Below are 11,614 nucleotides of genomic sequence, written 5' to 3' on the forward strand. Positions count from 1 at the left end.
TGTAGAACTGAAGCCTCAATATCTTGACTTTGGAAATTTCTTTTTGGTTGCACTGACTGTCTGACCCAAAGGGCTCTCTTTGGCATTTAATTGATGGATGAAATAAAACTGATCTATGCTTTACGTAGATCATTACAACCTGAAAATATTTCCAAAGTACAGGGACAAGGCAAGCTTTTATTAAAGTGGTGGTGGCACTGAATACTTGTTAAGGTAGCTGCTGCGGACCTGTGTCTTTGTCCAGGATCTTAGATCCTCAATGAAGAATTTTCAGCAATGTACTCTGAAGACTGTCAAGCTAGCTCTGGGAGGGCTGTAGCAGCATCTGAATACGCAGCATTAGGGGCACAGGCTCCTCTGTGCTGAAACAGGCCAATGGCTGGCTGACTGGGATTTCATCTGTGCACTCAAAACTGAGGTGCTGTGAGTGACAAGGAATCTACGGCCCAGCCCCACAGTTACTGCTCCCATCAGAGAAAGACAAAATCCACTGAAACAATATATCCTTCCATTTCTTACAGGAAATTTAGCTCCATTATAATTTTATGGAACTACCATTGTATATGTGGTCTGTTGTTGACCAAAACATCATTATGTGTCACATGACACTACATATCCCCAGTGGCTAGCAGTGCCTGGCATGTGGCTGGCTGCTAAAAAATATATCTGAATATAAGAATAAATATGCACTGATGTTCAAAAACTACTAGTGCTTTCATAAGGGCATTAACTTTTTTTTTTTTTTTAAGCAACTTGAATAATCAAATGAGATTATGTGCATCAAATATTTAACAGTGTCTGGCATACTGTAGGTACCCAATAAACATCAACTCCCTTAATTTAGTCGGCACTAGGAGTCTTCAAAGATTACATAGAAACTAGAAGGAACTTTCAAAGAACAATGCTCATTGTGAAAAAAGGCTAATCATGCTCACCAACGGAAAATTACTTTGTTCCATCTAGTAAGAAACTTGAAATATTTCACTCCTTTTGTTAACTGGTCCTTTTGATACTATTTCCTAAAACTCTCAAGTCTCCCCACTTCCTGTCCTGGTTCAGATCACTGCCAACACCCAGTCTCCAAGTCCAAGGCCGTTTTCCAGAGATCCAGCACTCCCTCCTCACAGCTCTTCACGTGCCCGCAGGATGAGTGCAGACACCTACAGAGACCCACTTCTCCAGAGCCAATGTTCCTGGTCCATCTCCCTCTCCTCTCCACTCACCAGACCACTCCTCAAAGGTCACTGATGCTTGACCTTGGTAGATGAACTTCCTCCACACCTTTCTCTGCCTAGCAAGCTTCTGCTTATCCTTTGAACCCAGCTCACAGGACACCTCTTTGAAGCTTTTCATACTTCCCTAGGCAACTGGAAGTCACTGTTGGTACAATGGTTAAGAGCCTGGGTTCAAATCCTGGCTCTTCCATCTACTAGCTGTATGGCCTTATGTGTGTTAGTTATTTACTTACTATGAATTTTTATAAGTTTATTTGAGCGAAATTGACAACACATGCCAGGGAGCAAGATCTCAAATGCTCCCGAGAATAACACTTCACAGCTTCTTTTACGCATCTGATATTAAGGGTGGGTGGGGGTGGCAGGTAAAGAAGATTACATGGAGGTGGGGGAGAGCAAGGCGGGGACCAGATTACAGGATAGTTAACAAGATTACATGCTCTCTTGAGGTATGTTAACCTAGGTGCACAGAAATGATGGACAAGGCCTGCTTAAGGCAAAGATAAACCTTTTACTAAAAAGTTATACACCATAACCTGCTGGTTGGGAATTTATAATCAGATCACCCTGTGAGGTTAGTAAGTTATACAATTCTTTAAACTTTAGCCTGGCCCATCAGTAAAATGGGGATGATTATGGTACCTACTAGCGGGGATCAGGGACTGTCTGAGGGCTTAAGATAATGGAAGGGGATGGATGTCAAGTAAGCACCCGTTAATGTGGACAATCATTACTCATGGTGAAGCCCCCAGGGTGGGGTGCGTGGCCTCTCCTGGCAGAACCTCCATGGGACTGCAGGTCATACATGAGGCTCGGTAAACAACTGCTGTATAAAGAGGCTGCCTGCCAACCGGCCACAGAGACAGCCCAAAGAAACAAGCCAGAACTCTACCTTTCCCCCACTCAGGGCCAGCAAAGGCCACCTGTGCCCGCTAGGCTGCCTCCTTCTTGACCAGAATGCTGGATCCCCTCCTCCCGAAAAAGGCTGCCTGACACCAGGGACGATATCCACAGTGGTCTGACAAAAATTTGCTGGAAATCACTTCATAGCCCACCTTAAAAGTAACCATGCAAGATAAACCCTGAAGTACGAAGGGATAATGGGGTACTATGTCTGCAACTTGGTACAAGGAAAAAAAATGTATAAAAATAGAAAAAGAGAATGGTAAGGCAAATGTGTTCAAATGTTCACAACTGCGTACTGTGCTGGCAACTCTTCTGTGAGTTTGAAATCCTTTCAAAACAGAAAGTTAACACAAAAGGATAGACCAACAAGAGATTTTAACTCAGAGCCAACAGCTCAACACCCCCGTCCCTCTCCACGGCCCTTCTCACCTCTTCAGTAGCTGGGCAGTGTCAGCCTCGCTGAAGGGGAAGTGCACGTTACACCATATCTGACTTCAAGGCTCTTGCAATTCCCCTGCTTATCAGAAGTCAGACTCTGAACAGCAGATTGCAAAGTTTTAAGGCCTCAGCTCTCTCACTTAATAGGGGAATGCTGGCCAAGACCTTGAGCCTCCGGAGGCCATTTCTCTACCTGAAAGATGGAGTTATTGGCAGCCATGCTACCTGACGGCTGAACAAGACTAGTTCAACAGTAAAGTGCAGGAAGGCAATGTGTGGGCTGTAAGGCACAGCCCCAAGATAAAGCGTCTGGGATGTGCACTCACCGATGGGGGAGTCTCGTCTGCAGCAGCTGCTCAGAACTGGGGAGACACAGACCCTGACTTCTCTCATGGGCCTGCTGTCTAGGGAGGGAGGTGCTTCCAAATCAAACATTTGCATTAATAAATGTGTAACTACAAACTGTGCTGGGTGGTAAAGGGACAATCCAGGGCGGTCTGAGGACATATCACAAGGGTCCCAGAGCTGACCTAGACTGGGACTCAGGGAAGGCACCCCTGAGGAAGTGACGTTTGAGCTGACAGCTAGAAAACAAGCAGATCAAAATCCCACAAGACTAGGAAAGTATATAAACCAATTGTTAATGTGAACTCAAGGTAAATGGTACCATGAAGAAACAGTAAGTCAAATCAAGGATAGGGGACATTTACTGGGATAAATTATCTGGTTTATTAAAAAATCAATGACATGAAAAACATTTTTTAAGGGGATGGGAAGAAGGGAGACCATTAGAGAATAAAAGACTTAGCCTAATTATTTTTTTAAATGTAATACATGAACCTTATCTGGATCATGATTTGAACGAACCACCTATGAAAGCCAATTTTGAGACAACTGGGAAAAAAACAAATATGGACTGGGCAATTGAAGATATTAATGAATTATTGTTAATTTTATTAGGTGTAATAATGGCATAGTTGTTACATTTTTAAAAAAGCCTTTACCTGTTAGTAGACGTTTATATGAAACTCTAGAAAAGACTAGTCTACAGAGACAAAAAGCAGCTCAGTGATTGCCTACGGCTGGAAGCAGCATAGCCTGAGTGACTGAGAAGGGGCACAGGAATGTGTCTAGATTGACAGCAGTGTTCTGCATCTTGATTACGGTGGTAGTTACATGAGTGTAGACATTTCTGAAAATTCACCGTATACTCTAAACTGCATGCACACTTCTGCCCTGTACATTGTACTATATATAAATTGTACTTCAATTTAAAAAAATGAAAAAATAGCGCTACACCTAAATATTCAACGAGGAGATGATGTAATCAAATCATGGTGTATCCATACAATCCAACATTATATGCATGATATTACAGAACAGTCAATGATAAAGAAAGTTATTTAGTACATAAAGTTAAGAAAAATTAAATTATAGAACTATAATATACTACGACGGCATTTTTGTAAAATAAAATGTATATATTTGGGTAGAAAAGGACTAAAAAGAAATAGTCCATTCGTTCATTCAATACAAATTTACTGAGTTATCTACATATACGTTTATTGTTAAAATGAGTAGAAAAGAAAAAAAAAAATCCCTTCTGGTCATAGAACTTCTATTTGGTGGTTTCATAGAAAACATTTAAATTATTAAAATGTAAACATGAAAAAACATGAATAGTACCACTAAATGTGTAAATAATACTGCAACTTGTGTTAGAGCGCACGTGCGCGCGCGCACACACACACACACACACACACACACACACTTGTGTTTGTTTATGCACAGGATGGCTCTGGAAAGGAGCGACGAGAAATTGGGACCTGCAGGAAGAGACGCAGGGGAATGGAGCGAGGCTGCCAGGAAGCCTATTCACTTATCCACCCTTTTATAGAGCTTGATTTTTTAACCACGTTTATTCTAAACAAACACAACTGATAGTTTCTAATGTTTTGCTAATATCCGATAATCAGGAATTGGATGGAGATGACATGAGAGTGTGTGTGATGTGTACTGCGAAACAGTGTTTTTTGGGCAAGATACTTTCCAATTTGACTTCAAAATTTTCAGAATAAAAATGTATCGTGATGACACGCACACCAGAGAACAGAAGAACGTATACTAGATGCCAACAGAGGTTGCTCCAAGTGGTGGGACTGTGGGGAGAATTTTATTTTCTTCTGTTTACTTGTATTTACTTCTGCAGTTTCCTAAACAAACAAGCAAGAAAACACACTGTGTGTGTATGTGCGTTCAATAACTTTAAAAAAAATGAAGAGAGAGAAAAGAGCAGACCCACACTGTCACCTCCTTCTGCCAGGTGCTCAGACACACTAGAAAATCGTTGGCTGCACTCCCTTTACCCAAGAGGCTGTGTGGTTTAGGAAGACAAAGAACGAGTTAAGGGCAGAGGCACAGGGCCAGCTCAGAGCCTTTAATGTCCTCCCCTCGCGTAGAGGGCACAGGCTTCCCCAGCCAACTAGCGTGCCTGCCAAGCCCCTACCCCACTCCACAACCCAGAGACCCCAGAGGGTGCCAACAGAGTATGCCCACACCCACTTTCTCTTGGGACACCTGGAAGGCAGGTGAGGCAGGGATCACTGTCCCAGTTTGTAGATGAAAGGAAGCCTACAAGATAATATGCTTCTTCCACAGATCAGGTGCGCTGAGGCCAAGTCTCAGCTGAGTGTCACGGGCACACTGAGCACTTCGGTACTCGAAGACAGGAAGGACTCAGGAAAGGCCAAGTTCTGATTCAGTTTTTCCCCAGCCTCCTACAGAACCCAGGTGAGTCTCCAAGCTGGATGCCACCTTGAATGACATCTCATCCGTCTCTCAAACCCCATTTCTCTTCCAGCCCCCCAACTTCCATCCTCTGTTTGTATCCACCTCCAGAGGCAGCCCAGGTCATCTCCGCAGGTTGGACTGCAGGAAGCTCCTCCTTATACCAAGAGCCGCATCCTTACGTCCAGGAAGGAACCCCAAGGGCCAGTTGCTAGGGTCTCTCTTGAGCACAAGCCTAAGGCAGCCCTGTCGGTAGGTGGTTTAGGGAGAACCAGCTCTTACAGAACCACTGTTAACACAAACTAAAATACAGAGCCTATGTCACGGATGGCAGGGCCTCGATTGTTCCCTGCCTTGTGCTTCTATTCTTTGCTAAAATGGGATGTTTTTTCAAATAAATTGATGTTCGAGCTCTGATACAATCGACTGTTTGATCTCAAGTCAGGCACTCACACTCTCTGAGTCTTGCAGTTTCCCACCTATAACACGGGGTCAAACACAGCACTGGGCGGACATGAGGAGCTAAGTGAGATAACACACAGCGAGGGGCGAGCGTGGCACCCTGCCTGAAACATAGCAAGTGCTCAGTAAGCAGAAGCCGCCAACATTATCACTGCTAAACATCGCGTTTGTTGCTGTTATTTTGGCAGATCTTTGTATAAGCTCAGTCGCAAATCAGTAAAAATGCCTTTTACCCATCCACTGGTTCAAGAAACACAGCTGGTTCTCTAAGTGTGCAGGAAGCAAGCTTCAGGAAATAGAAAAAATCCATTTGGTGGCTGGTTTCTCTGCAGATCTCAAATCTGGGGCAGGACGAGAAGACTGCTAAGGTCTTCTGTGACTCCAATCCTGGGAGCAGGCAAACACCCATGAGGAAGGAAGGAGCCTGCGGCATGCAGGCCCCACAGAGCTTTGGAAGATAAAGCTAACAGGTCATGCCAAGTAGGGTTTGTCACATGGCTTTGGGAGGATGGGATTTCCCCCAGTATCCTCCAAATCTTCATAATCAGAAAGCCTTCCACATACTTAAGAAGCCTTAAACCATAGAGTGTCCTTAAACATTTTCTTTGCTTACCAACATAACCATTTCCACTTCATAAGAGAGTGAAAATATGTGTCAAGTGCACATAAACCAAAAGGAGACCAGACCAATTTCTACCTATTTTGTGCTCATCAGGAGATAAAATTGGGGAGAAAAATGGAACCTCCTGGGAAATGTCTGAGAGGGATGATCTGGATTTTTATTACCTGGGTTCGACCTGTAGTATTTTTTCCTAATATTCTTAAGCTGGACTTTGGTCCTCGCCAGTAAATCTGCTCTTGAACAGATTTCTAAACCCTCCCCCTACCCCTCTCCTCCCCCTGAATTATCCAAGAGGAGAAGGTGCACATCTGTAGGAAGCTGGGAGCAGCCCCCACCTGGTCCTGCACCCGGCACCAGGGCCAACATTGTGGCTGTTGGCAAAGACTGCCCTGGCCAGGCCAGGGGGCAGCACTGGGCATTCGTCTAAGACCAGACTAGGACCCCTGGGAAGCGCTGCTGCACATCCATTCGACACGCCCCGGAAGAGTCCATCTGAGCCTGCTCCTTCCCTTCTGCGATCTCCCAATGGCCATGCCTGCAGCAGGTGAGGTGGTGGACACTCCTCAGCTCCTCTCCACACAAGACACCGAATGCCAAGTATCTGGGAATGCTGAGGTACCAGACACCCCCCATGCCTGCAAGGAGCTCACAGCCAAGTGGGTTGGACAGGTTATTACGCAGGGTGACAAGGACAGTGAGACAAATAAGCATGACATTGGGGCTGGGACACATGGAAGGGAGAGGCTGGAAGGACAAGGAAGGTGGCCCTCAATCTGTTGTTGGACTCGAGACCCTATTCATTTTAAACTTTGGTGGATGCAACTTTCAGGGGGGAAAAAAGAAGTGGCTCTCCGTTTTAATCTGAATATTCACGGGGGTATACACCTTACCACAAAATCATTATCAACACCCTCACGGTCACCACCAGCCTGGTGATGATCTGTTCCTCTTCTCATATTCACTGAAGAAGTCAAGGGCATAGGTATAACGGGTAAGAAACCTGACTCCCCTTTCCTGGCTGGCATCTCCAGCCCTAGCAGAAATTGGGCAAAGGAGGGGTGGGGTTCTAGGTCTGCTCCAGTTGAAGCAATAAGGCCAGAAAGCATGATTAAAGGAGCAATTTAAGGCTGAACCCAGGATAAAGGTGGCCTGGGAGGGAGGAGGGTTCCATCTCTCGTTCACTAGTTAAGATGTCTTACCCAGGCTAGTTAAAAGATCCTGTGGATAGTGTCTTAGCTCTTGGGTCCCAACCCTCGGCAGATGTGGCCTCTGGCAAACTGCTTTCTCAGCCACAGCCCCATCGCCATCCAATGGGTCTGATGGAATAACGGTGCCTTTCTTATAAGGATTACCTGTCACAATTGTGAACCCCTCTGAGGGTGGTCAACAAACTCCAAGACTTACCCTGACCACACACTACATGAAAGGGGCTGGATGTAGCACTTGTAAGTAGAAAGGTACGACACCTGTCATGTACCTGCCATGTCTCACACAGCTGTAAGGCTCTCTCACTTACTCCTAATAGCCTATAAAACATTTTTCCCAGTTTACAAAAGAGAAAATTAAAAACGAGTTATTCTTTTCATCATTCCACACAGATCAGGGAGATCCTGTTCTAGGCAGTGAGGCCTAGCGCTAAACAAGACATGCATGGGCCTATTCTTGTGGAGCATATATTCTGGTATGGGAAAAAAGATAAAGAAGAAATAATTCCAGATGCTGGTAAATGCTGTAAAGAAAACAAAACAAGATGATTTGATAGACTGACACAGAGGAACAGTAATAGAAAAAAGGTAGAGATCAAATACAGAGAACAGCCAGTGCAAAGGCCCTGAGACATAAATGAGCTTGACTTCTTCAAGGAGGAGAAAGCAGGTCAGTGAAGGGAGGGCTAAGAGACAAGTCAGGAGAGCAGGCCGGGGCCCAACTGTGTCACACATTACAAGAGGTGGTAGGACTAAGAGTTTAATTATAAGTGCAATAGGATGACGTTGAAGGTCTCTAAGCCGAGAAGGGACACAATTTAAGTTCTGGCTATCATGGAAGAATAGATGATGGGGGCTAGGTTTAAAGAAATTTAGAGTGGCTCAATGGGCAGCTCACTGTTTTACTGTCATTACTAGTCTGCATCTAATACCGAGGTTCATTTCCATAGTGCCACATTTTACACACTGTAGTATGATGTCATATTACAACGTCACATCTGACAAAGTGAGGTTCCCACTATCTCCGTGATCCCAGCTTTGCTTCTTGCATTGGTCAAGTAAGGACAACTGCTCATGGTTGTATGATGACAATTCAACAGCATATATGGTAACCTGCTTTGTATTCATCCGGTAACATTCGACAGTGTCTACCGTGTGCCAGATGGTAAAGTTGTTCTACAGTGTTAAAACTGTATTATTAGCATAGGTATTTAATAAAAAATTACTCTGGGAGAAATAAAGGGACAGCCCTCTTAAGAAAGGTGAGAACAGTGTGGATACTTGGTTCCCCTAGTCTTCACTTTTCCCTGCAAACTCTCCACTAAGCCAAATTTTCTCCAGAAGCATCTTCTTTGAATAGAGTGACTAAAGGAGAAAAAGAGTTTATATACTGGGGAGGTGAGACATTATAACCAAAGGAACCCAGGATCTACCCCGTAAGTCCAGCTTCAAGTCGCGGGTAACCCTGAGCATCAACCCGAGTGAGTTTTCTATTTCTAATCTGTAAAACCTGGACAAATCCATCCTCCCTCAAGGTAGGCAGCCGAGTAGGGAACTAATCTGGCAGTGTGGCATGGGTGAAGCACAATTAATGGAGACCTGCCTGCCCTGCTCCTTTTGAGTGGCTAGAGGAAAGATGAGAACACTCTCACTTATATATAAACAATTGGAGCTAGTTAAGTTTATATTGTTCTCAGAAATCCTTCCTGGTAGACAGGGGCAAAGTAGGTCAAAATCATTCCCCCCAAGCCATGAGCAGAACTGACAACCACTAGAGCTCATGATGAACAAGGAAGCCCAATGTCCATGACAGTCCTCATTAATTCATTTAGCCGCCACCTCCATAAATGGACCAAGACCATACAGCCTGGTCTGCCACCCCACTGCCCCTGCTTTTTAATACAACCACCAAGATCTGGGTTTCTTCTCCAGACGCCCAGAATGTGCCATTCTGCTCCAGGGAGAAGACCAAGGGAAGCAAAGGAAAGTTACGGCCTGGACAAGAAATGCAAAGACAGAGACGAATTAGTAGGTTACAGGAAAAAAAAAATTTTTTTTTGACTGGAAGACACCTACTCCTGAATGAGGATAAAACTGAATAGCCACTGAATTTTTAAGAAGAATTCAACAGAGTGTGCAAATGCACTGGATGTGGGACTTGTCTGTGTAGGGACCCAGGTACTCCACTAAGAAGACCTCTCCCTCCCTGTACTGGGTTGAATGGTGTCTCCTCTGCCAGATTCATGTCTATCTGGAACATCAAAATGTAACCTTATTTGGAAATAGGGTCTTTACAGATGTACAGTAATTAAGACGAGGCCATAATGGATTAAAGTAGACCCTATTCCAATGACTAATATCCTTATAAGGAGAGAAAACTGAGACACAGACAGACATACGGATAGAATGCCATGCGACCTGACAAAAGAATCGGACATTGCAGTGATACATCTACCAGCCAAGAAATGCTGAGGATTAAAAGGCGCCGGCCAAAACCTTAATTTTGGACTTCCAGCCACCAGAACTGTGACAGAACACACTGCTATTGTTTTAAGTCCCCCATTTGTGGTACTTGGTCATGGAAGCCCTAGGAAACCAACACACTCTATTTCACACCTCTTACCCAAACCACCAGTCCCAGTCTCATTCCAGGACAGGAGGCAAGACACACACACACAGGCACGCCTCCAGCCCACCTGGACTCGTCTACCTTCTCAGTGCCCACGGGCATTTTGCCTTTCAAGGTGATGGGGTGCAGGGATCACATTTCAGCTGCTCCCCTCTCCACCTTCTGCCACCCGAGGCAACTGGCAGGGGAGTGTTTGTTTTCTCCTCATATCCTCCTAGATTTATGGCTTCTCATTTAGATTAGTATTTTTTTTTAAATTTTATTCAATCTCATCCCGGAGATACTGGGATGTATACTTTATATTATCATTTATCTACTACTTTCTTACATTAATTCATTACTTTTGCTTATCTTTATTTTAAAAGAAACTGCTCATTGTGACAATAAATGAAAAATCAGCATCATCCTATGCAGAACTTGCTAGATATGTTCTTAAAGTGCACTTAAAATATTTTTTTAAAGTCTGTTCATGTACCATTTCAAATAATCTCGAGTGAGAATACTATGGGAACTAACGCTTTAAAGAATACAATGACTGTCTCGGTTTAGCTGGCAGGGAGCTCTGGGCTCCTAATCAGGAAAAAAAAAAACAACTTAAACTCTGATGTCGCCTCTCCCCCAGACTCCCCGGGAGAAGGATAAGAGCTGGAGGAAAGAAAGGCACCGGGAGCTCCTAGTTCCCCCGCGGGGTGACCTAAGCAAACAGTCGAGAACGAAAGGGACTTTAAATACCCAGTTCTGCGAGTGGACGAGAGCAGGGAGGGACTGACCTTCTCGCGCAGGGTGCAGTGGACGTCCGAGGCGACGCGCCCTTCCCACCACGGCTCATCCATCGTCGCGTATGCAGCGCCGCGATCCGAGGCTACCGGGCTTTCAGGGAGCACCCTGCATGGACACGAGCTACCTCAGCGGCCGCAGAGCGTCCCCCGGGCTCCGACCCCTGGCATTCCTATCTTCGCTCGCCCCCGGCCGGGAGCCCCCTTCTGCCCACCTCAGCGGAGCGGCGGTCGCCTCCCGTCCCCGAAAGGTTGCGGTATCCCCTCCCCTCTGTTCGTGGGACCTGGGGCGACCTGGAGCTGTGCAACGACTTGCAGAATTTTTATCTTCCCTTTTGCAAAAGTTGCAGAGAAAGTTGCCGACTCCACTGGCTCGCCCAGGGCTGGGGCTCCAGCAGGGGCCACCGGCTCGCTGTCCCCAACTCCTCCCCCGCCGCCCAGCCTTTGTCCTGCTCCCACATCCTGCCCTCGAGCCGGGGCGAAACTCACGCATCCCTCTCCCGGCATGGGGGGCTGCGGGCACCAGGCCCTTCCCGCGGTCGAGCCAGCGGGCC

General features: G+C 45.6%; 1 protein-coding gene across 1 annotated transcript in view; it reads right to left on the reverse strand.

Moving 5' to 3' along the window:
- Positions 1 to 11,608, reverse strand: part of CCNJL (cyclin J like) — a 45,504-nt gene extending 33,896 nt beyond the window's left edge. The window contains exons 1-2 of the mRNA XM_006906475.3: positions 11,550 to 11,608; positions 11,055 to 11,169 (exon numbers count right to left, since the gene is read on the reverse strand). Coding sequence (XP_006906537.1) covers positions 11,055 to 11,117 — 63 coding nt within the window. The 5' untranslated portion in view covers positions 11,118 to 11,169; positions 11,550 to 11,608. The remainder of the gene's footprint in view (positions 1 to 11,054; positions 11,170 to 11,549) is intronic.
- Between the last annotated feature and the right edge of the window lie 6 nt (positions 11,609 to 11,614).

The sequence above is a fragment of the Pteropus alecto genome, unplaced genomic scaffold (genome assembly GCF_000325575.1).
Source record: "Pteropus alecto unplaced genomic scaffold, ASM32557v1 scaffold40, whole genome shotgun sequence".
Taxonomy (NCBI): Eukaryota; Metazoa; Chordata; class Mammalia; order Chiroptera; family Pteropodidae; genus Pteropus; species Pteropus alecto.